The sequence below is a fragment of the Cnephaeus nilssonii genome (assembly GCF_951640355.1).
Source record: "Cnephaeus nilssonii genome assembly, chromosome: 1".
Lineage (NCBI taxonomy): Eukaryota > Metazoa > Chordata > Mammalia > Chiroptera > Vespertilionidae > Cnephaeus > Cnephaeus nilssonii.
This window is the reverse complement of record NC_137072.1, coordinates 117,895,935-117,921,100: the sequence shown is the minus strand read 5'-3', so window position 1 is coordinate 117,921,100 and position 25,166 is coordinate 117,895,935. Positions and strand designations below refer to the sequence as shown.

At 58.3% G+C, this 25,166-nt stretch overlaps 1 protein-coding gene across 4 annotated transcripts in view; it reads left to right on the top strand.

Annotated features, from left to right (window-relative positions):
- The first annotated feature begins 3,092 nt into the window (after nt 1-3,092).
- Nucleotides 3,093-25,166, top strand: part of PCGF3 (polycomb group ring finger 3) — a 28,629-nt gene continuing 6,555 nt past the window's right edge. For 2 of the 4 annotated variants that reach the window (XM_079775224.1, XM_079775223.1), the window contains exons 1-8: nt 3,183-3,290; nt 13,748-13,892; nt 14,646-14,763; nt 15,790-15,886; nt 16,108-16,163; nt 17,317-17,427; nt 18,910-18,998; nt 21,093-21,230. In XM_079775224.1, coding sequence (XP_079631350.1) covers nt 14,655-14,763; nt 15,790-15,886; nt 16,108-16,163; nt 17,317-17,427; nt 18,910-18,998; nt 21,093-21,230 — 600 coding nt within the window. In that variant the 5' untranslated portion in view covers nt 3,183-3,290; nt 13,748-13,892; nt 14,646-14,654. Of the gene's footprint in view, nt 3,291-13,448; nt 13,487-13,747; nt 13,893-14,645; nt 14,764-15,789; nt 15,887-16,107; nt 16,164-17,316; nt 17,428-18,909; nt 18,999-21,092; nt 21,231-25,166 lie in introns of all 4 variants that reach the window. The other 2 variants (XM_079775225.1, XM_079775226.1) reach the window with 2 other exon arrangements.

Sequence of the window (25,166 nt, the reverse complement as noted above, 5' to 3'; positions counted from 1 at the left end):
GCTACTATGAACACTGTCTTGGTTTGGGGGTGGACGTGTTTTCTTCTTTTAAAAAAATATTTTTTAATTGATTTTAGAGAGGGAGAGAGAGATAGAAACATCGATGAGAGAGAATCATTGATCAGCTGCCTCCTGCACACCCCCTTCTGGGGATTGAGCCCACAACCTGGGCATGCGCCCTTGAGCAGAATTGAATCCTGACCCGTCAGTCTGCAGGTCGACGCTCTATCCCCTGAGCCACACCAGCCAGGGCTGGGCGTATGTTTCCATTTCTTTGGCTCTACACCTAGGAGTGGAACTGCAGGGTTGTGTGCTAACTTTCTGAGGAACTGACAGACTGTTTTCCACAGACGCACCGATTACATCTCCCGGCCGTGCCCGGGGTGCCAACCTCTCCGCATCCCTGGCAACACTTGTCTGCCTGTCTTTTTGGTTACAGCCGTCCCAGTGGGTGTCAAGTGGTATTCACTGTGGTTTTGATTTGTGTTTCCCTGAAGACTATGTTGAGCAATTTTTCAGGCGCTTGGTCACCATTTGTATATTTTCTGCAGAGAAATATCTATTCAGATGATTTGTTCATTTCTAAATTGTTTGTCTTTTTATTGTTGAGTAACAACTTATACATTATTTATTTTCTTTTTTTTTTAATATATATTTTATTGATTTTTTTTACAGAGAGGAAGGGAGAGGGATAGAGAGCCAGAAACATTGATGAGAGAGAAACATCGATCAGCTGTCTCCTGCATACTCCCTACTGGGGATGTGCCCGCAACCAAGGTACATGCCCTTGACTGGAATCGAACTTGGGACCCTTCAGTCCGCAGGCTGATACTCTATCCACTGAGCCAAACCAGTTAGGGCACATTATTTATTTTCTTACATATGCTTTATGTATTCTAGGTACTAATGCCTTATCAGATATATGATTTGCAAAATTTTCCTCCCACTCTTTGGGTTGTTTTTTTTTTCACTTTATTTTTTTAAATATATATTTATTGATTTCAGAGAAGAAGGGAGGAGATATAGAAATATCAATGATGAGAATCATTGATCGGCTGCCTCCTGCACATTGCCTAGTGGGGATCGAGCCCACAACCCGGGCATGTTTCCTTGACTGGGAATTGAACCATGACCTTCTGGTTCATAGGTCAATGCTCAACCACTGAGCAACAACAGCTGGGCTCTTTTAGCTTTCTTAATGGTGTCCTTTGAAACAGAAATTTTTTGTTTTGATGATATTCTTTCTTAAAATGTATTTTTATTGATTTCATAGAGGGAGAGAGAGGGAGAAAGAGATAGAAACATCAATGATGAGAGAGAATCATTGATCGGCTGCCTCCTGCATGCCCCCTACCGGGGACTATGCCTGCAACCCGGACAAGTGCCCTGGCCAGGAATCGAACCTTGACCTCCTGGTTATACTAGTAGGTCGATGCTCAACCACTGAGCCACGCCTGCTGGGCTATTTTGATGATATTCTACCCAGTTTTTCTTTTGTTGCTTGTACCTTTGATGTCATATCTTAGAAACCATTGCCTAATCCAAGGTCAAATAGATTTATGCTTATGTTTTCTTCCCAGAGTTTAATAACTTGAGCGCTTCCATTTAGGCCTTTGTGATTCACTGGAGTTAATTTTGCATATGGGATATGCTGAGTCCAATTTCGTTCTTTCAACATGGGAATGTTCATTTTTTCCCAGCAACACTTGTTGAGATGACTTCTTTCTCCATGGAATTGTCTTAGCACCCTTCTTGAAAACCAATTGATCTAAATGTCAGGATTTATATCTGGGCTCTCAATTCTAATCCATTCACCCACTTGTCTCTTCTTAGGCCAGCACCACACTGTATTGATTACGGTAGCTTTGTGGTAATTTCTAAAGTCAGGAAATGGGAGTCCTGCAACTTTGTTCTTCTTTATCAAGATTGTCTTGGCTATTCTGGGTCCCTTGAATTTGCATATGAATTTAGGCTCAGCGTGGCAATTTCTGCAGAGAAACCAATTGGGTTTTCATATGGATTGTGTTGAATTTGTAGATCAAATTGGGGGAAATGAATATCTTAACAATATTGGCTGCAACCATGGTGGTAGATATCTTTCTGTTTATTCAGACCTTCTTTGATTTCATTCTGCAATGTTTGGTAGTTTTCAGAATCTCAGTATTGCACTCTTCGGTTACCTGTATTTGCAGGGCTGGCTCCCTCTGTGTCCCTTCGGTTCCCATCCACCTCGGCCTCCCCATCCAGCTGCTTCCCTCTATTGTCCCTGCCGGAGTGTGGAGCCCACTGGGATGGAGAAGTCACCATCACTGTTTAAAGCTCCAGGGCGGGGTCTGAGCAAAGGTGGACACAGGGGAGTGGTGGGGTCAGCCCGGCTACCCATCGTCCAGGAGCCAAAGGCAGGGCTCCTGTCTGTCCACAGGGCGCCTGACTAGTGCACAGCGGGCGCTCCGTGCTAGTTGCCAAGGACAGGAATGCAAGAACGACACCGCCTCCGCCGGAGGAAACCCTGGTCCAGGAGCAGCAGAAATCAGCGTGAGCTGCGTGCAGGGTCCCAGGCCCCGCAGGCCCCGCAGGCCCCGCGACTGCTGTCCCAGCGCCCACCAGGCTCCTCCGGCGGCCTCTGCCAACCCGCCCCCGCAAGGCCCTATCTCCACACGGCCCCGCCCCAGACCACGCCTCTTCCAGACCACGCCTCCGCCTGGCCCCGCCCCTGCCAGGCCCCGCCCCCGCCAGCCCCATTCCAAAGTCCCGCCTCCGCCAGGCCCCGCCCCGTTCCGCCTCCACAAAGCCCCACCTACGCCCAGGCCACGCCCCCTCCAGACCCCGCCTCCGGCCTCACCGCTCCGACCCCTTGCGGGTCACACGTGCCCAGGGAGTCCTCCGCAGAGCCCCGCCCCGATGTTCCCTCCGGACACGCCCCCTCCGACCCCGCCCACACTCTGAGCACGTCCCCTCCCACGCCCGGCCCCTAGCACCCTCCCCTCCCGCGGCGCCTCAGAGCCCCGGCAGAACGCGCCTGCGCCCTTTGGCCACGCCCCGCCCCGCCCCCTCCCGGCCCCGCCCCCTCCCGGCCGCCGGGTGGGAGCTGGGCCGCGCAACGCGCATGCTCCAAGCGCGGCGCCCCTGACTCGGCGCTCGGCTCCGTTCGGGCATTTCCGCCTCTTTGTTTTAAACTCCGGACGGGTTTTTTTCTCCGGCTCTTGGGGGGGACCCGGAGGGAGCGGCGCCCCCTCCCCTCCCGGCGCTGCCCCCGCGTGCGCCCCGCTCGTCCGCAGCCGAGACGGCAGGTCAGTGAGTCCGCGCCCCGCCCGGCCTGGCCCGCGGCGCCCGTCGCTCAGGCCGCGGCCTCGGCCGTGTCCGGGCCCGGGAGGCTCCGAACCCCGGCCCGGCCCGCAGGCCCCCGGAGGCCGAACCCCAGGACACGCCGCCGGGGAGGGCCGACCGCGGGACCAGCGAACGCTGGACTCGGGACAGTCGCTGAGAGCGTCCCCCGCGGGATGGGCATCGAGGAGGGTCCGCGACCAGCTCGGGTCACGGGGAGTGCGGGACCTGGGACTGGGCAGACCCTGGGACTGGGCAGGACCAGGGCGGGCGGGACCCTGGAGGGGTCGCCTGGGAGGTCTGCACCTGGGACAGGCCGTGGAAAGGTCAGGACTCGGGGATACTCCCACTCGGAGGACTGGGACCCCAGATCCAGAAAGGCCGGATCCTGGGGCAGTCCTGCGAGTCCTGGGACCTGAGACAGCCCCTCCCCGAGGCCGGGACCCCCGGACGGTCCCAGCAGGCAGGGCTTGAGCCATGTGACAGGCTCTGGGGGTGAACAGGGCCCCACAGAGGCCCCTTAGGAGGGTGGGGGTGCCGGGGCAGGACCATGAAGGCCAGGCTCTCGGGGAGGGCCGGGAACCTGGTAACAGCTGGGCTTGGAGACAGGTCTCAGCCAGGCCAGGACGCCGGACAAGTGGTGGGAAGTGCCCAGGCCTCGCTAGGGGACCATACGGAGTGCGGGGACCCAAGCCAGGCCCCCAGGAGTTGGGGCCCTGAGACAAGACCCAGGGGTGCCCCGAAACTCCCCAGCCCACTCAGCTGGACCCTCGTGCTGTGAAGGCTCTCGAGCATCAGGGACCCTGGTCACCTGGGCCCCACAGGTGCACACCCTCCGTGAGGCCCCTGAGCACAGAGACATCTGAGCACCAGGGCGGGCCTGCAGACCTCTGACCTTCAGCAGGTGCCGCCTGGCTGGGTCTCGGAGGCAGATGTGAGGCAGGGTTGGGGCCCACCCCCTGCCCCCCCAGCACTGGGGATTCAAGAGGGGCTCCTGGTCCACGCCGGCTCCCAGGCCATCACTGTGTTCACTCCCCGGACCAGAAAGCTGCCCCCTGTCCTCCCAGCCCCTGCTCCTGGGCTCCTGGGCTCCTGGCCTGGCCTTGGCCCGTGGTTACTGCCTGGCTCTCCCTCTGGTGGTGTCACCAAACTCACCCCATTCTCCAGGTCCTGGGGATGCACACCCCGCCCCCCCATCCTGAGTCCGGAGGTGTTTCCTGTGTCTAGGAGGTTCCGGGAGGGGTGGGTCCAAGCCAGGAGTTTGGGCTTCCGACGTGTGTGTGTTGGGGGGGGGGGGGGGGAGGAGGGAGACAGTGGGAGGAAAGTTGGAGCTTGGAGCAGGCCAGGGTGCATGTCGGGTGACTCGGGCACCTTCCCCACTTCAGGAAGGGGACATGTCAGAGGAACTGGGATGGGCCCTTTGCTTCCCTGAAACCTGTAACTCAGGGTGTCATCTAGAACTTGGCTCTGTGCTCCTTGAAGTCGGAGTGGTGATGAAAAAGTAGGGTGCGCTGAATGCTGCCCTTCGCCTGGGAAGGGCTCCAGGATGTATCCCGTAAGATTCGGGGGGGGGACGGGCTTGAGAGAAGGGAAGGCCCCCAGGCAGGGGCCTCACTCAGCCCCTTGCCTGGCGCTGGCCGCCTGGCGCGAGGTCAGCGGGCAGCGCTGGGACTGAGGCGTGCGAGCAGGAATACGTGAAGAAAGATCGGTTGCCTTGGGCTTGCAAACTTAGCCAGCCCTGGGCGGTAGGTGAGATAGAAATCTGACTGCGGCTGCGTGGGCTCCCAGGAGAGGTACTTGAACTAGTCAGTTCAGTATTTCATTTTGTGCCCCAGCGTCACTTGGTTATCGGGAGAAAGCACGTTAGATGCTCACGTTATTGTTTCCTGGGACCAGTCTTCACCGGGCGTCCCCACGGAGTCCAGGTTAGAAAAGTTTATCTGCCGGAGGGAACCACACAGCTTCCTCAGTGCCGACTTCTGATTCCTTTTTAAACACACACTTGACTTCATTTGCTCTGCGACGTTTTGGAAAAGGCTTGCAGTGTTTTGTTGGGTTAGGCTCTGTATTTCCCCACTTTTGGATTTTTTAATTTAAGTTCTTTAGTGTTTAAAGTATTACATATGTCTCCCTGTCCCCCCACTGACCTCCCCCGGCCGCTCCCGCCCCCTACCCCCCCCCCCCCCCAACACACACACACTTTTGGGTTTCTAAAGGTGTGGTCATGCCGGTGGTTGTAGTCTTTATAGATTGCTGTCCAACAAATTACCCCAAAACGTAGTGTCTTAGGAGACCAGCAGTTATCCTCTGCGTCTCTGTGGGCCAGGGGTCTGGGAGCCGCTCAGCCGGGTCCCCAGCTGCCCCAGGCTGCAGCCAGGGTGCTGGTGGGAGCTCCATGGAGTGGGGGGGGCTGCTTCTAGGCTCACTCCTGAGAGGCCAGCTCCCTCCACGGGGGCTCCCCTCCACGGGGCTCCCCTCCACACGGGGGCTCCCCTCCACGGGGCTCCCCTCCACACGGGGGCTCCCCTCCACGGGGGCTCCCCTCCACGGGGCTCCCCTCCACGGGGCTCCCCTCCACACGGGGGCTCCCCTCCACGGGGCTCCCCTCCACACGGGGGCTCCCCTCCACGGGGCTCCCCTCCACGGGGCTCCCCTCCACACGGGGGCTCCCCTCCACGGGGGCTCCCCTCCACGGGGGCTCCCCATCCGTCGGCTCAGAAGGAGCCAGCCACAGAGTGAGAGGGAGCTAGAAGGAGGCCAGTCTCATGACCTCATCTTGGCAGTGACACCCATCCCTTTTGGCATATTCTGTCTGTTAGAGGCCCAGGGCCCAGCCCACACTTGAGGGGAGGAACTCCACAGGGTGTGGGGATAGGAGGGGCTGGGGTCACTGGGAGGGACTAGGAGGGGCTGGGGTCACGGGGAGGGACTAGGAGGGGCTGGAGCCACTGGGAGGGGGACTAGGAGGGGCTGGGGTCACTGGGGGACTAGGAGGGGCTGGGGTCACTGGGAGGGACTAGGAGGGGCTGGGGTCACTGGGGGACTAGGAGGGGCTGGGGTCACTGGGGGACTAAGAGGGGCTGGGGTCACTGGGGGACTAAGAGGGGCTGGGGTCACTGGGAGGGGGACTAGGAGGGGCTGGGGTCACTGGGGGACTAGGAGGGGCTGGGGTCACTGGGAGGGACTAGGAGGGGCTGGGGTCACTGGGAGGGACTAAGAGGGGCTGGGGTCACTGGGGGACTAGGAGGGGCTGGGGTCACTGGGGGACTAAGAGGGGCTGGGGTCACTGGGGGACTAGGAGGGGCTGGGGTCACGGGGAGGGACTAAGAGGGGCTGGGGTCACTGGGAGGGACTAAGAGGGGCTGGGGTCACTGGGAGGGACTAAGAGGGGCTGGGGTCACTGGGAGGGACTAGGAGGGGCTGGAGTCACTGGGAGGGACTAGGAGGGGTGGGGTCACTGGGGGACTAGGAGGGGCTGGGGTCACTGGGAGGGACTAAGAGGGGCTGGGGTCACTGGGAGGGACTAGGAGGGGTGGGGTCACTGGGGGACTAGGAGGGGCTGGGGTCACTGGGAGGGACTAAGAGGGGCTGGGGTCACTGGGAGGGACTAGGAGGGGTGGGGTCACTGGGGGACTAGGAGGGGCTGGGGTCACTGGGGGGGACTAGGAGGGGCTGGAGTCACTGGGAGGGGGACTAGGGGGGCGTCACGGGCGGAGGTAGAGCCTGCACTTGCCCGGTGTCAGCTAACACAGGGCCTGCCCCTGAGAAGTGCCCAGGTGGGTGGCAGCTGCATGCAGGGAGAGTGCTGTGGAGCGTCTTCAGGACTGGCAGCTGGATGACACTGAGCTGCCATGTGAGGGGTGAACTACAGGTGGGGGCTCTTTAGGGACTTCCCTGGAGCAGAGCAGTCCCCGCAGATTAAATCCTGGGGTGTCGGCGCGGTCGGACTCCTCGACAGCTTCATCCTTTCTTTCCCGCCAGTGGTTTTGCTCCAACAACTGTGCACTGGCCTTTGTCGGGGAGTCTGTAAGAGGGGAGGTCCCGGAACATCTTGGATGTTTGACCCGTGGAGGAAGCAGCGCTTCCAGAGCCCGTGCAGGCCCGGAGCTCAGGGCCCGATGCTCAGCCGGAGGGCTCCCAGCCGGCCCGGCCGGGCACAGGCCCCACAGGGCTCCCGAAGACCTGTCCGGAGCCCCGTGAGGGAGGCATCTGGTGAGGGAATTAGCCTTTGGGTTGTGTGGTTTAGGTCATAGAGCAAGGTTTGTTCTCAGTCTGTACTTTTATTCTTTAATCTGTTAAATGGCTGGCTGTTTCATTTGGAGCTTTGTGTGGTTAATGGTCGGAGTCGAATTTGAAGTTGAAAACGTAGTTTTCCTTTGCGGCTGGAATACGTGGAGGTTTGGGAACAGCTGCTTGTCGCCTGCCTGTGTTTGCTGTTGGTCTGGGGAGCGTGGAGCCAGGCTCCGTGGTCCAGCAGCTGAGAGAGAGCTCGTCATCGTCATCGAGGCTGCAGAGGAGGGACCTTTCCTGCCGGGAGCTGACGGGCCAGGTGACCAGGCGGGAGAGGCGCGTCCCGCGTGGCGAGGGCTGCTGCCTCAGACGCGTGCTCAGGGCTGTCCGCCGAGGGCAGCGGAGCGTTCCCTGATAGGAACTAAAACTCACCAGCAAAGCGAGCTCTTAGGAGCCGAGTGGGAGGCCGGCCGGATTTTGAGGAGGGCGGGCGTCCGATGTATGAGGTGAATTCCGGGAGTGGAGGGTAAGTGGGTTTGGTTGCAAACGTATCCGGTTTGTTGGACTTTGCCACATTGACAGCGGATTCCAGATGAACCGTAGGCAGCTGCCCGAGACCTCCCTGAAGCCCCGCTCTGGCGGGTGTTGCGTGGGATTCTCAGCAGGACCTGCCCGTCCTGGGTGCTCCACAAAGAATAGCTGGGAGCCGCTGTTCACTGCTCCTTGGTGACTTCCTTTCCTGGCCTTGATCCGAAGGTGTCCTGATTCCTGAGCCCGCAGGATGGCTCTGCTCCCGCCGCCCCCCGCCTGCCTGCCCGCCCACCCCGCGGGAGACCCAGGCACAGCCACAGGTGCCACGTGAGGGGCCAAGAAGGCTTAGCCTGTCCTCTTCTTGGATTTCAAGTCTTCATCTTACTTTTCTTTCTCTTAAAAACACGTTTATTGATTTCAGAGAGAAAGAGAGAGGGAGCGGGGGATAGAAACATCAACGATGAGAGAGAATAATCAATCGGCTACCTCCTGCACACCCACTGGGGATAGGGCCTGAAACCCGGCGTGTGCCCTGACTGGTATTCGAACCGTGACCTCCTGGTTTATAGGTCGACGCTCAACCACTGAGCCACGCCAGCTGGGCTCATCTTACTCTCCTACCCGTGCTTTATTTGGGGGAAAACACCGTGGAGAAAACGGAAAGGATTATACAGTGAGCACCTGCAACTCCCCCCCACACACCCCCCGGTCCCGTCATCGTTTGTCTTGCCACGTTTGCTTCATATCTTTCTAGTACAGTGATGGCGAACCTATGACACGCGTGTCAGCACTGACACGCGTAGCCATTTCTAATGACACGCGGCCGCTGAAGCGGCCGCATGCCGAGGATGAAACATTTGCTGCTCCTGAGGATGAAACATTTGTGAAATAATGTTTTTTCCTCAAAGTGACATAACCCGAGTTATGCTCAGTTTTTTGGCGAAGTTTGACACTCCACGCTCAAAAGGTTGCCCATCACTGTCCTAGTACGTGCTTGTTGTCGGATCGTGAGAGTGGCTGCGGCTGGCCGTGCATTCCTGAGGGGACTCAGGCAGCAGGGCCAGGAAGGGGTCTCCTCAGATCTGCAGGACCATCCTCACACGTGGGGCTGGGCCCTTTTTCTCGAGTTAGCTAATATCCTGCTCACCTCCACATCTCCGGGTGTCTCGAGAGCGTCTTTGGCGGCGATGTCCCCTCCCCTGACACAGGCAGGCTCCCAGCGTGGCCCAGGCCGTGCCCCTTCCTGTCTTCCCATGTCGGGCTCCGCGGCCCCCACGTCATCGCTTGCAGACGCCTGTCGGGATTTCTGGTCTTCACTGGGGTGCTGTCCCCGCTATGCTCCGCACCGGGGAGTGCGGGAGAGGCGCGTGCGCCACGCTGTGCTGTCTGGGGTCACGCCCTCCGGGTGGGTATCACTTGGGTTGTGCTGCTGGGCACACCTGTCAGGCCCCGATGTCCAGGGCCTTGGGCGGGAGGAGCCTGCCGGGGAGCAAAGGCTGTCAGGACAGCCCTGGAGTCCTGCACAGGAGCCGGGAGCCGGGCCTTTGTCTGGCGACCGACTTACACTGTGTCTCGCTGGAGGTTGAACTCCTGGCCCTTGGGCCCGTTCAGCGCAGGAGTGTCCACGGGCCACTCCGTCTTTTTCTGGGGCACACGGAGTCCCGCCGTCGGCTTCGATGCTTTTAGCCAACTCTGTACCCGGCTGAGTGGGTAGAAGGTGTTGGAAGTCGTTCATGGGAACCGACTTTCTCTGTCAAAGAAAGTAACTGCCGTTCCTTCCACAGAGATGGGCCGGCGAGAAGCAGTTCATTTTCCCGGGCCTTTCATCCAGGCACCTGGCGAGACCACAGCCATCAGATGGGGCGTCTCAGCCAGCCCGGCTGCCCAAAGGCAGGGTCCCAGGCTTCCCGGGATCTGAGGTCCGAGATCCTGGTGCTGGTGGTTTGGTTCCGGGCGAGGACCCCTCCCGCTGTGCTCACTGATCCCGACACGGGACCCCGCCATGAATCTAAGCCTAATCGCCCCCAAGGCCCCACATGAGGGGGCACAGTGCAGTGCGTACCAGGGTTAATTAGCCCGTCTTGTCTCTAGGCCGGGAGGGTCATCGCCAGGTGGAGGTTTTGCAGAGTTGGTGGCCACTGCGTTCCGTGCTTGGGAAACGGGCTTTCTTTGGTGAGGAGCGGCCCTATTTCTAGATACTGTTGCCCTGTTTTCTGTGGCTGCGTAACGGACTGCCACGCACCTGGTGGCTTAACAGGGCCCCTACTCACTCGCCACAGGTCTGGGGCAGCACAGCGGGGCTGGCTCGGGCCACAGAGGCCGAAATAGCACGTCAGCCCGGTGGTGTCTCTGGTCTAGGGCCCTGTCCCTCCCTGCGCACTGGCTGGAGCTGGGCCGCCCTCAGCTCCCAGGCCCAGTCCCGTGCCCCGGGCTGTGGCAGCTGACACGGCTCTGCTTTCTGCCCAGCCAGCAGGGCTCATCCCTCTGACGGCCCCTCACCAGCCAGAGAACTCTGCTCCGAAAGGCCTGCCACGGGGTCAGGCCACCAGACTCGGCTGCTTTTTTTTTTTTTTTTTTTTTATGTATTTCTATTGATTTCAGAGAGGGTGGGAGAGGGAGAGAGAGATAGAAACATCAGTGATGAGAGAGAACCATTGATCAGTTGCCTACTGCACACCCCCTACTGGGGCTCAAGCACACAACCCAGGCACGTGCCCTGACCGGGATTCGAACCGTGACCTCCTGGTTCATAGGTCCGTGCCCAACCACTGAGCCACACCGGCCAGGCCACTTTTTACTTTTGTTTCTGTTAATCCTCACCTGAGGCTATTTTCCCATTGATTTTTAGAGAGAGTGGAAGGGAGGGGGAGAGAGAGAGAGAGAGAGAAAAACATTCATGTGAGAGAGACACATTGATTGGTTGCCTCTTGCATGTGCCCCAACCCCGGCCAGGGATCAAGCCTGTGACCAAAGTGCGTGCCCTCAACCAGAATTGAGCCATGACCCTTCAATCCATGGGCAAGTGCTCTAACCACTGGGTCACACCGGCCAGAGCTATTCCTAATTCTCTACGTTTTTTAAAAACTCAGGAATGGAGCCCCGGCCGGTGGTTCGGTGGTTAGAGCACCAGCCAGTGCGCCCCGTTCCATTCAAGGGCGCCCACCTGGCCCCCGTCGGGTGCCTGCAGGAGGCAGCCAATCAGTGTTTCTCACTCACATCGATGTGTCCCTCTCTCTCCTGTCCACTCTCTAAATGCCGGGGGAGAGACCCTCCAGTGAGGATCAACAACAACAGAAACTGGGAATGGGTAATGAATTTCATCGAGTGATTTTTGGGGTGCCTTGGGAGATCTTACATCTTTCTCCTTTTGGTCACAGTTACCTGTATTTCTTACACGCACTGCTGCACTAGGGACCTGCTCTCCCGACGGGACACGGCGCCTCCTCGGCTCTCTGTCCACCGTGGGCTCGGTCTGCGGTTCCCGCCCCGCCTGGCCGGTGTGCACGCTACGGTAGCTTCCTAAGACGAGGTGGAAAACACTGTCCTTACTGCTTCCCCCGGGGAGTTGTTTGAGCTGGGGGTCAGGAGAGCCGACCTTGAGACACGACAGCCGGCTTCCAAGTAGTTACCGGACTTCCTGGGTTTTCTGTTTACGGCCTCCACCAGGAACGTGTCCTTTTATACAAATCTGCAACTTGGCTGGCACAGATTTGCCCACACTATTCGACTGCTGCTCACGTGTCACGTGTTCAGTGAAGCACTCACGGGCACCCCGCCCCACTCCACCTGCGGCCACCTTCCGACCTTACCTGGCCGCTGCGGTTACCGTCACTGCCTCTTCCCCGTGAAGGTGCGGCCCCAGGCACCTGTTCTTGTCTGCTGCTGGCCGAGGCCGGCACTGGGACAGGTTAGGGAGCCACAGCCACGCCACCCTGCTGGGCAGGGGATGTGGCCGGCACAGCCTCGTGTAAGGGCCCCAGGTCCGCATCTCCCTCCTGCCTCCCTCCCTCTGCCTTTTTTGTGTGAAACTTAATTGAGCTTCAAAGAGTAGTTAATAAAAAATGCAATTATGGGAAAGCTGGGAGTCAGATGATATAAATGGGATGTAATGTGAACTCGAGCTGCGTTTCTCTGGCCCGTGGGTCCACGGCTGTGTTTATCCTCTGTTGTTAAACCCCAAGCATTCGCACGGCGTTAGGGCTGTGACTTCTGCACGTGGTCCTCCCAGAGCCTCGGGCCACTGGCCCGCCACTGCCTTTCCTGCAGCCCCGTGGCCGACCCTTACCCGCCCACCTGGCTCCTGTCCGGCAAGGCTCTGGCCCACTGAGCCTCACGGGCTCTCCCTGGTCCCGAATACACAGTGTGCTGTGGGTGTCTAGTCCATCTCCCACAGAGCCCACATCCTCGTCCCCGCTGTGCCCTGAACCCAGACTGGAGCCTGCGGGAGGGGCCCCGATGCATGTCCCTGGGCGGGTGGTCCCGAGAGACACCCTGCTCATCACACAGAAGTTAAATAACAGCCAGCCATAGCCTGTCCCTCCCGGAGGCCCAGCCTGCCACCAGGTGCCCCGAAACGCTTCTCCTCCTCCGGAGCTTTCACGGACCCCCATCCTGCCTCCTGGGGCCCTGCCCCACTGTCCCCCGGGCCCCCCACTGCCCCCACGGTACCCCCCCCACCCCCTCCCCCCGCCGCACCTGGCCTCAATGACACCACAGCCACAGAGACCTGCCTGTGTCCTCTGGTCGACCCTGCCCTTCACTGTCATTCATTCTTGCTTTCCTTTTGGTTCTCAGCAAGGAAAGGGACCGACTGTTCACTGACCAGGCCATTGCCGCCGTGGGGGTCACAGTGTGGGGGCCGCCGTGGGGGTCACAGTGGGGGGTCAGAGTGGGGGTCACAGTGTGGGGGCCGCCGTGGGGGTCACAGTGGGGGGGGGCGCAGTGGGGGTCACAGTGTGGGGGCCGCCGTGGGGGTCACAGTGGGGGGGCCGCAGTGGGGGTCACAGTGTGGGGGCCGCCGTGGGGGTCACAGTGTGGGGGCCGCCGTGGGGGTCACAGTGTGGGGGCCGCCGTGGGGGGTCACAGTGTGGGGGCCGCCGTGGGGGTCACAGTGTGGGGGCCGCCGTGGGGGGCTGCCGTGGGGGTCGCAGTGTGGGGGCCGCAGTGGGGGTCACAGTGTGAGGGTCACAGTGTGGGGGGCCGCCGTGGGGGTCGCAGTGTGGGGGTCACAGTGTGGGGGTCACAGTGTAAGGGTCACAGTGTGGGGGGCCGCCGTGGGGGCCGCAGTGGGGGTCACAGTGGGGGTCACAGTGGGGGGGCCCGGCCGGCAGCACTGGTGACACCTGCTGTCTGTCTCTCCACAGGCCCCAGCATGTAGCAGAGGGTCCGGCCACCCATCCAGGTGAGAGCAGCTGGTTCTCCCTCCGCATGCGGAGGGCTGGGTGTGCCCTGCCTCCCTCCGTGTGGGGCCCTGTGGCCACAGGAAGGCGGCGCCTGGGGACTCCTGAAAGGAGCTTTCTGAGAGCTCGGGAGAGCGCCGCTGGGGCATGGAATCCACGCGTCCTGCCGGCTCCTTGCTGTGCGGGATCTAAACATCCCGGCCAGAACTCGGTGCCGGAGTGCACGTCGCCCGTGAGTGACTGAACCGGCTGTTTCTGTGCAGAAAATGGAAAAGGAGCAGAGGACGGAAGGAAGGCGCAGGGGTGAAGACGCGGAGTGCGGAGCGCGGCAGCCGGGGCGTCTCAGCGGCACAGCCGAGGCCTGAGCGCCCATGCGGAGGGAGCGGCGGACCCAGGCGTCTAGAGGAGGTAATCGTGGGGCGCGCTCAGGGGATGACGTCACAGGTCGGTGCTCACGGGGCGCTCACAGGGGTGACGTCAGGGGGCGGCGCTCAGGGACAGGGTTGTTCCCTACTGAGGCTTTCTGCCTCCGCCCTGGAAAGCACCTGTGAGAGGCGCAGCAAGGTGGGCGCCTGGAGCGGGCACTAAACTGCAGCTGGAGCCGCTGCCCTGGTCCAAGCAGACAGGCCCCTCCGGTGTCAGTACGCAGCGCGCAGGGTGCTCAGGGCCACCTCTGCCCACCGGTGGCGACAGGCGTCAGGACAGGGCGGTCCTGTCGCAGATGCCGTGGTCAGTGGACACAGGGCCTCCTCTCCAGCTGGGCAGGCGGCCCTCCGGCGGCGCTGCATCCACGCCCTGTCCCTCCCGGCCTTCGTGACCTGGTGTTGTGGACGGTGGCCTCCCGCCCTCGGGCTCTCAGCAGGAGTCCCGTCGCGGTTACGTGTCCCCGAGTGCGGCACACCGCCATCCTTCTGGTCCCCTGGGGTCGCCTGTCACTCGGTAGGTGGTGTCTGGGCGCCTCGGCCCTGATCGGCGGGGGCAGGACTGTGCCGTTAGCTGGGAAGGGGCCTGGGCCTGGCCCAGGTGTGGGGCAGCCTTGCCCTCTGCACGCCGAGGCCTCCTGGAGGGACGTCCTCTGACTTCCTTTCTCGGAACCTGAACCTTGGATGAAATGCACCGGAATATTTCAGATATTAATTAATGCGCATTTTTCTCTTGCAGAAGCCAAAGATGTTGACCAGAAAGATTAAACTCTGGGACATAAACGCCCACATCACCTGCCGTCTGTGCAGCGGGTACCTCATCGACGCGACCACCGTGACCGAGTGTCTGCACACGTGTATGTGAGAATGTTCTAGAATGTGGCCTCTGACAGCGTGTGCCTGTACACTGTCTGACCGAGTGCACACTGACAGTTTCTAGTCATCTGTTCTTGGATACTTTGGCAATTTTTTTTTTTAACCAAAAGTTTTAGCTCAAGTACAAGGCAGGACACAGAAGCAGGAATAAAAACGATCTTGAGGATAAATCAGAAAAGTGATTTCAAGTTAAAAATACTGTGGGTGTTTCAATAGAGATACCATTTCAGAAAGCTCAGTCTGTGAAGTTGTGTGATTTGCATAGAACAGACAGCTGTGGCGTGGAATTCATTCCTGACGGGCAGGAATGCTTGCTTTCTTACACGTTTTACACGGGGGTCGGGGACTTCCGCCTTATGTGGTTGAATGGGGAAGGCTCTTGGCTTGTGTGGACGTGGCCCCGCCGGGCAAGCAGCCAGCATGGCTCCCTGGCGATGCAGTTGTTCAGGGCATGGCAGACAGGATCTTTAACTACGAGTCCTGTAATACCTGCCATTCCTTCTAGCGTTTTACACTGATTTTAGAGTGAGGAAGGGAGAGAGAGACGTCGTGTGAGAGAGAAACATCTATTGCTGGCCTCCCATATGCTCCCCGACCAGGACATGCCCTTGGCCGGGAATCCAACCCGCAGCCTCTTGGTGCACGGACGACGCGCCAACTGAGCCGCCCGGCCAGGGCCCTGGCACGTTCTGATCCTGTGGTTTTCACTTTAGAAAGTAAGGTATTTTCCAGTTTCAGTAGTTTTTTATTTGAAGTGAGTTGTATTTTTAGATAATGGGGGTATAATTTATGTTGTTTTCACTGAATTTCTGATGCACAAAGAAAGTCCTGTGAACTTTCAGGCCAGCATAGCACTGGACCGCGAGCCCAAGTGAGACCGGCCCAGCCGCTTTCCCGCGCTCTGGCCTCTGCTCCTCGTCTCCTCGTGAGACAGCAGGGGTGCGGCTGACAGCGCCGGGGGGAGGGCTGGGCCCAGGTCGGACCGGTGACTCTGCCTCTGCCCGCAGTCTGCCGGAGCTGCCTGGTCAAGTACCTGGAGGAGAACAACACCTGTCCCACCTGCAGGATCGTCATCCACCAGAGCCACCCACTGCAGTACATCGGGTGAGCGCCTGGTGGACACACGGGGTCCGGGGACTTCAGGGCTGCCGTCCGTGGGACTGAGGAGTCCAGCAGGCATTAACTCAGGCCACGGGAGGCCTCGCCTAGAGGGAACTCGGGCCACGGGGGGACTCGCCTAGAGGGAACTCGGGCCACGGGAGGCCCTGCTGAGGAGTGTGAGAGGCGAGGATCCTGCCGGCTAATCCGTGCTGCTCTTCCTGCAGGCATGACAGGACCATGCAGGACATCGTGTACAAGCTGGTGCCGGGCCTGCAGGAAGGTGGGTGTCGGGCGCCTCTCTCCGCAGTGGGCGGGGCGGGGCGGGGCGGGGCTGGACACGAGGCCCCAGCTTCTGGCAGAACCGCCATCTGTCCCTGCTCTGAACTCACTGGCATCTCCCGCTGGTCTCATCCGTCGTCTGTCCCTCGTCTACACCCTCAGCCCTGGTGTGGGCGTTGTGTGGCCAGTGCTGTCTGGGCTGTGGGGGCACAGCGGGCACAGGGGTGCCAAGCAGAATAACTGTACTTACAGTCAGATTTCATGGAGAATTGAAAAGAAATGCTCTGGGCTATGCCCATCCTGAAAGTGGGAGTGGCCATTCTTTCAAAAGTTTTGCCTAGCCCTAGCCGGTTTGTCTCAATGGATAGAGCCTCGGCCTACGGACTGAAGGGTCCCGGGTTCGATTCCAGTCAAGTGCACATGCCTAGGTTGTGGGCTCGATCCCCAGTAGCAGGCGTGCAGGAGGCAGCCGATCCACGATTCTCTCTCATTGTTGATGTTTCTATCTCTCCCTCTCCCTTCCTCTCTGAAATCAATAACATATATATATATATATATATATATATATATATATATATATATATAAAAGTTCTGCGGGGTGCTCAAGGCTGAGACTGTCCTCACCCTTATCGGGCGTGGGGGGCGAGCTCCGTTCCACGCAGGCGGGCGGGCGCTACCTGCTGGCGAGACTCAGGTGCCCTCCACGGTGAGGCTGGTAGGGAGTCTGGATCTTCTCAGTGCCAAGGTTCAAGAGAGGGTGATAGTTGAAGATTCAGCTACTGCCTTAGGTCAGTAGAGAGCATGTCTGGCTTTAATATGTAACTTGGATGTTAAAGTCCTTCCTGGTCCCGCATGCATCCATGTGGGACTGAAACGCCCTGACGCGTGTTGACGTGAGCAGTGTTAGTCCTGGAACCGGCAAAGTCACTAGAGAAGGTTTTAGGCGTGCAGCCGTGGGCAAAGTCAGTCACACCCGGACCCCTGTCCGTTCTGCTGGGCCGCTCGGGGCCCTGGGAACCCCAGTTCAAGGTTACTCCCTTTCATGCATCTTCCAACTTGTAATCATCTGTGTTCTTCGTGTGATGTTTGTGACTCGAGCGTTCACATGACGCATGGCCTGCATAAGGGTAAAGGCTGTCACTGATCTCTCACAGCCGAGATGCGGAAGCAGAGGGAGTTCTACCACAAGCTGGGCCTGGAGGTGCCTGGGGACATCAAGGGCGAGACTGGCTCTGCGAAGCAGCACTCGGACCCCCATCGGAACGGTGAGCGATGGATCGCTGCCAGGCTGTTCCTGAGAGCTCCCGTCCCCGTCCCTGTCCCCCGTCCCCTGTCCCCATCCCCGTCCGCCGTCCCCTGTCCCAGTCCCCGTCCGCCGTCCCCTGTCCCCGTACCCCGTCCCCTGTCCCCTATATCCTGTCCTCATCCCGTGCCCGTCCCCCCGTCCCCGCCTGCCTCTTTCGACCCCCAGGCAGTTTGTAGTGCAGAGTAATAACCTTTGTGAACGTCAGTGACATGGTTATCCCTTGGGGTTGGGGACAGAGGGCACCTGGGGGGTATGGCCAGTGGCTCCAAGTTCCCTGAGTTTGGGGAGTTGTGTTGTAGGATGGCAAAGTGGAGTGTGGCTTCCATGTAAAGTCAATGGCACTTTAAGTCTGTACATCGAGTAACAAGTTAAAGCAGTCTCTGATGTGTGGTGTTTTCCTGTGGACCACACAAATCCCTGGGAACCTGAGGCCTCCTGCGCTTCGGGAACCGTCGGGAGAAAGCGCGGCTGCTGGCACCACTGGGCCCTGGGAGGCGGTCGGGAACATGCTGGGGACCCGGGAGTCTGTCCCCGCGTGGCAACCATGGGCATCTTCATTTCAAAGTGGTGATGAGTCCGGCCGGTGTGGTTCAGTGGTTGAGTGTTGACCTGTGAACCAGAAGGTCACCCTTCAATTCCTGGCCAGGGCACAGGCCCGGGTTGCAGGCTTAACCCCCAGTGTGGGGCGTGCAGGAGGCAGCCGATCCATGATTCTCATCATTGATGTTTCTCTCTCTCTCCCTCTCCCTTCCTCTCTCTGAAATCAATAAAAATCTATTTTTAACCCTTTGTACGCCATAAGCATCGATAGATGCAATTAAATTCAAAATACCGTGGCATGTGGAGGTGGTTTCCGTTTTGGACCCGTGGCAGTTATTTGGTTAAATAGTGGTTTGAGCTGTGCCGGTGGGGGCACCGTGCAGGCTGGTGTGGAGGCATTACGTGTGGAGCAGCAGTGGTGACCGAGCCGCGGTGGCCCCTGTCACCTCCCAGGCCGCCTTCTGTGCCCCTCCCACCGCTGCAGACCACATGCGGAGCCCGCCTCGGGGGCCCCGACTGAGGAGCCTCTGGCGTGTGCTTTGTGGTGCAAATTCTTACCACACTGTTTTTTAAAAAACATATGTAATTAAAAAATTTTTAAATATATTTTTATTGATTTCAGAGAGGAAGGGAGAGGGAGAGAGAGACAGAAACATCAATGATGAGAGAGACTTACTGATTGGCTTCTGCCTGACGCCCCACACTGGGGATCAAGCCCACAACCTGGGTGTGTGTCCTGCCTGGGAATGGAACTGTGACCTGGTTCATAGGTCGATGCTCAGCCACTGAGCCGTGCCGGCCGGGCCTTACCCTGGTTTCCTAGCATTTCAAGTGTACAGAGGAGTGGACGGCTTAGCATTTTGGGTTTAATAAACACAGGACGTTCTCTTTCTGCTGAAAGGGGAAGCCAAAGCAGACGAGAGCTCCCACACGGAGGCTGCGGAGGAGAAGCAGGAGGAGGACAGCGACTACCACCGCAGCGACGAGCAGGTCGGTGCCTTGGCGCCCCCTGTGCCCCCGCGTTCCGTAAGGTCCCTGCTCCCTAAGGTCCCGCTCCCTAAGGTCCCGCTCCCTAAGGTCCCCGCTCCCTAAGGTCACTCACTCCCTAAGGTCCCGCTCCCTAAGGTCCCGCTCCCTAAGGTCCCCGCTCCCTAAGGTCACTCACTCCCTAAGGTCCCGCTCCCTAAGGTCCCGCTCCCTAAGGTCCCGCTCCCTAAGGTCCCGCTCCCTGAGGTCACTCACTCCCTAAGGTCCCTGCTCCCTAAGGTCCCGCTCCCTGAGGTCCCTGCTCCCTAAGGTCCCCGCTCCCTAAGGTCCCTGCTCCCTGAGGTCCCTGCTCCCTGAGGTCCCCGCTCCCTAAGGTCACTCACTCCCTAAGGTCCCTGCTCCCTAAGGTCCCGCTCCCTAAGGTCCCGCTCCCTAAGGTCCCGCTCCCTGAGGTCCCTGCTCCCTGAGGTCCCCGCTCCCTAAGGTCACTCATTCCCTAAGGTCCCTGCTCCCTAAGGTCCCGCTCCCTAAGGTCCCACTCCCTAAGGTCCCGCTCCCTGAGGTCCCCGCTCCCTGAGGTCCCGCTCCCTGAGGTTCCCGCTCCCTAAGGTCCCCGCTCCCTAAGGTCCCCGCTCCCTAAGGTCCCGCTCCCTAAGGTCCCCGCTCCCTAAGGTCCCGCTCCCTGAGGTCCCCGCTCCCTGAGGTCCCCGCTCCCTAAGGTCCCCGCTCCCTAAGGTCCCCGCTCCCTAAGGTCCCGCTCCGTAAGGTCCCGCTCCGTAAGGTCCCGCTCCCTAAGGTCCCCGCTCCCTAAGGTCCCCGCTCCCTAAGGTCCCCGCTCCCTAAGGTCACTCACTCCCTAAGGTCCCCGCTCCCTAAGGTCCCCGCTCCCTAAGGTCACTCACTCCCTAAGGTCACTCACTCCCTAAGGTCACTCACTCCCTGAGGTCCCCGCTCCGTAAGGTCCCCGCTCCGTAAGGTCCCTGCTCCCTAAGGTCCCCGCTCCCTGAGGTCCCACTCCCTAAGGCCACAGAGCACAGCCCAGCACGCCCGTGGGACTCGCTCTCATTTAAAACAGAGAAAGGCCATGAGGGAAAGAAAGTAGAAACACAAAATGTTCATTCATTTTCTTAGTTTTTTCCTGCCACCTCCTTTATTTTTATTTCTTTTTTAATTGTCAAAGTAACATATGCTCACTTAAAACATTTTAAATATAAAAAGGGTAAAGTTCACCCTCCACACCCCGTGGGCCACCTGAGCCGTCTCTGGTTGTCACTGAGTAGTTTGGTGCAGGCATTTTCCCTGCAAATAATTCACGAGAACATGACACCTAGTGGGTCGTAAAAGGTAATTTAAAATGTTAACGTTGAGGCATCTATTCACGTCATTTACTACAGTATTAGACTAAGAAGGGAAAAGTAGGCAACACGGGTTCTGTAGAAGAACGTGATGAATCCCGTGTCCTGTCGACCTCTAACCTGGTGACTCGGCAGCTGACAGTCATCACACTGTGGCTCCCAGGCCCCAGGCCCCTCTCCCTCAGGGTGGTACCCTGGTTCCTCTCACCCACACGGACGCAGACCCACCCTCCCTCCCCCGCCCTGCTGATGGTCGGGAGGGGCCTCGTGAACCACAGGCTGCCCCCGGCTCCTGCTCCTGCAGTGGCCAACAGGACACCGCTCCCCACACGACACGTCCTGCAGAGCGCGGGGCCTGTCGTGCTGTGGGCCTCTCGACAGCAGGGTGCTCAGCACAGCGTGTGGGCAGACGGCACGTTGTGTCCCGCACAGGAGCTTCCAGACGGCTCCCGCCTCGGGGTCTGACGAGACCAGACAGAGCCCACAGGGAGCAGAGTTCTCGGTTCCCCTTGAAGTCTGAGTCAGACAGACCTGGCAGCGTCAGATCCTCTTTCACAATGTGGCAAACAGTCCGTGGGTTTTAAGACAATGTGTGTGAAAGTGATTTTTAAAATTCCTTTCCTGTGGTGTTGGGGTCGGTTTGGTTTCTGACTTGGAGAAAGTCAGCCTTCTTGGCTGTGAGGGGGTCGTAGAGCGCCGACACCCCATGGCGAGCCGCCCAGCGCTGCCTTCTCTCCCGAAGGTGAGCATCTGCCTGGAGTGCAACAGCAGCAAGCTGCGCGGCCTGAAGCGCAAGTGGATCCGCTGCTCCGCCCAGGCCACCGTGCTGCACCTGAAGAAGTTCATCGCCAAGAAGCTCAACCTCTCGTCCTTCAACGAGGTACTGGGCCCCGCAGCGGGCGCCAAACAGCCTTTCTTATTTCAGAGTGATGCTTCGAGCTTTGTGTTTTGGTGGGTTTTTTTACAACTTTCTTTGGAGAGTTTAAATTAGAAAAAAAAAATCTGTCTGTTTTGCCTATGCCCAGAGTCTACCAGGAAGCAGTGAGGCAGGATGGCCCAGAGACCGCGAATGGGAGTGGGGGTGATGAGAGAGCTTGTTAAAATGTGTTGCAGGTTTAAGTTCAACAGACAGACAGACGGATGGATGGACGGCGGTGGGTGGGATGACTGGGTGGGTAGGCAGGTAGGTAAAACACTGTGCAGTTGTGACAAATGCCGAGAATAAACACAGCCTGGTGGCTTGTGTGCTCAGTGGCGGGGGGCTGGGAGCACACAGCTGAGGAGTCACAGGCCCTCCTGCAGCAGCACCAATGCCAGGGTGACCTTGTCCGCAGGAGCCAGCTGTGCGTGAAGAGGCGCAAGGAGAGGCTTTGAGCGCAGGACACTGATCTGAGCTGTGGCTTTAACCTTTTGCACTCGGATGTCGTGTGTGACTCGACACGGTTAGCATTAGAATAAAGGAATCGAGAAAAAAGCAAGCGAGTGCAAAGGGTTAAAATAGTCCCCAAGCTGGGGTACAGAAATGGGAGCCAGGGCGGCCAGCGGGGGGCTCTCTGACAGGACTGCCAGGGGAGAGGGACCAGAGTGGTGAGACATGACGGACTTGAGGTGCGTTGTAGAGAGAGCAGTGGGGTGGCGGTGGCCCCGACCCAGCTGTGGCCACAGCCTAACTCAGAACCTGTGAATGGAACCTTTTGGGGGAAGGATCTTTTCGGATGTAACGAAGGGCCTTGAGGTGAAGTAGCCCTGGGTCATCTGGTGGACCTCACGCCAATCACAAGTGTCCTCACAGGAGGGAGGCAGGCGGAAACCTGAGACACAGAGGTGGTGTGAGGACAGAGAGGGAGGCGGACACAAGCTCGGGACTCGGGCCCCAGGAGCTGGAGCGGCAGGAAGGAGCTCTGCTCCGGCACATCCGTGAGAGAGTGAACTTCAGCTGTTTAAGCCGCCAGTTGCCATAGAAAACCAAACTAGATTTTGGTACCGGAAGTGGGGTGATGCTTAACAAATCCCCAAAAACGTGGGTGTGGCTTTGGAATTGGGTGATAGGTAGAGATGAGAAGAATTTTGAGAAACAACTTTAAACGCCGTGGAGGTCACCTTGAAGAGACTTGCAGGAGTCCGGCCCTTCCAGGTGATTCTGGCGATGGCCCGGGGGAAGTGAGGGGCTTCTTAGAGGTACATGTCGCCGAAACGGGCACGGAAGACACTCTGGTGGGGACTCGGAGGGAACGAGGAGTGTGGTGTGGAAACGGAGAATGCGGCTGGCTGGTTCCTGCCGTGTGTGGGAAGCAGACCTTGGAAGTGACAAACTTGGATAATTAGCTGAGATGTCCAAGCAAAGTATTGAACGCGTGGCCTAGTTTCTCTACATACAATAAAGTACGCAAGGAGAGATGAGCTCAGAAAAGAACGGCTAAGCAAAAGCAAGCTAGCACTTGATGATCTTGTACGTCCACAGCCTATCGAGACGCAAAAAGATGGTTATGTCAGGAACGCCATGTTAGGAAGGCATGCTCCACGGAGAGGGCCAGGTGTGGCTGCACAGCCTTCCGCTGAGAGATGAGCTGCAGGCGAGGTGAGGCGAGGCGAGGAGAAGAGAGGAGAGGAGAGGAGAGGAGCGGAGAGGAGTGGAGAGGAGAGGAGAGGAGAGGAGCTATCCCGGGAGACTGGGTCCGTGACAGCCACGGGAGACCCACAGGGTTGATGAGAGTGCTGTGTCAGCAGAAACGCCGCCAACTTGGACAGGAAGCGAGGAGAGGCCATCACTTCCAAGCTCTTCATGCAGGGTCTAAGCAGATGGAGCTCCTCGGTGCCTGCGTGAGCTGCCCTTCAGGAAGAGGGAGAAGGGCTTCGGGCAGAGGGCAGACCCTCAGCCCCTGTGGTGACTCCTCCTGCAGCCTCTGGCGTTTCCCCTGCTGGACTTCAAGCTTGCTGAGACCAGTCACCCTTATGCTTCCTCGTCCACCTCCCCGTGGGACAGGCCCGTCTCCCCGTGCCTGTTCACCCTCGTGTTCCAGGTCCGAGGCGGGAGAGGGCATTGCCCAGGGTGGACCCCACCTGGAGCTCACTACACCTGGTCAGTGTGAGTCAGAGACAGGTCTGGGATGTTAAGCTGCTGGTATCTGGATGTGAACTCTTGGGGATGTTGAGATGGAGTGGATGGGTGTGGGTTTGGGCGACCAAAGCTGCCTGTAGTAGGTTGAATGGCAACCCCACCAACAGATATGCCCATCTCCTAACCCCCAGAACACGTGAGTGTGACTTAGAATGACCTCGGATATGTGTTAAGAATGTGGATGTGAAAAAAAGAAAAAAAAGAATGTGGAGGTGAGGAGATCATCCTGAATTACCCAGGAGGTGCCCTAAACCCAGTGATAGGTCTTATCAGAGAAGGGCAGACACAAACTATATTTCCTCTGACCACAAGGAACGGAGGTGGAAATGAGTAACACAAGGAAATCTGGAAAATACACAAACTTGTGGAAATTAAACAACACACAATTTATCAATAAATCAAAGAGAAATGAGAAAATACTTAGATGACGGAAAATGAGAACACAACGTACCGAAACGCATGGGCAGCAGCAAAGCAGTGAGGGGGAGCGCTACAGCGGTAAACAATCAAATTTAAAGCAAGAAAGACCTCACCTCAACAGCCTCCATTCACAGCTTACGGAACTAGGAGAAACAGGCTAAACCCAAAGGCAGCGGAAGGAATGAAGTAATAGAGGTTATGGCAGATAAGCAAGTTGAGAATAGAAAAACAACCGAGAAAATCAGTGGTTCTTCAAAAAGGTCTAGCTAGAATGGACTAAGAAAAGAAGAATAAAAAGTCCTAAAATTGGAAATGAAAATGACATCACTACCGATTCTAGAGAAATAAGAAGGATTATAAGAGAACTAGAGGTCCGGTGCACGAAAATCATGCACGGGGGGTGCGGTGCCCCTCAGCCCAGCCTGCACCCTCTCCATTCTGGGACCCCTCGAGGGATGTCTGACTGCCAGTCAGACATCCAGCAGTTGGACATCCCTCTCACAATCTGGGACTGCTGGCTCCTAACCACTCACCTGCCTGCCTGCCTGATTGCCCCTAACCACCTCTGCCTGCCTGATCACCCCCTAACTGCTCCCCTGCCAGCCTGATTGACACCTAACTGCTCCCTTGCCAGCCCGATCGCCCCCAACGGCCCTCCCCTGCCAGCCTGGTTGCCCCAACTGCCTTCCCCTGCCTGCCATCTTGTGACAACGTGGGGGCAGCCATCTTGTGATGACATGGGAGTGGCCATCTTGTGGCAGCCATATTTGTGAGGGTGTGAGGGTCAGTTTGCATATTACCTCTTTATTATATAGGATACTGTGAACAGCTGTACCCCAGCAAGTTGGATAACCCAACTAGATGAAATGGACAAATACCTAGAGACACGAAACTTACCAAGACTAAACCACAAACAAATAGGAAATCTGAATAGTCCTACAGCCAAGAAGGAGATTGAATCATTCGTCAAAAATCTCCCACAAGGAAAACCCTGGCCCTGATGGCTTCATGAGCGAGCGGCCGCTCCCTGTCCTTCCGCAGCCCCGGGCCCTTCAAGGCAGGAGGTGTGTCTACAGTAAACAGCCGGCTGAGAGTATAGGTCAGGACCCCCCCTCGGGGCGCCCCGAGACTGCTCTGCAGAGCATGTGTGCCATGACCCCGGAAAAGCAGCTGGGCCCTGAGAACGATGAAATGTGTTTCCCGCCATCGCCTGCGGGTGGAGAAGCCGAGCCAGATGCACAGGGTCCTGTCTTGGGCCACGGTGTTCAGAGTCCGTGT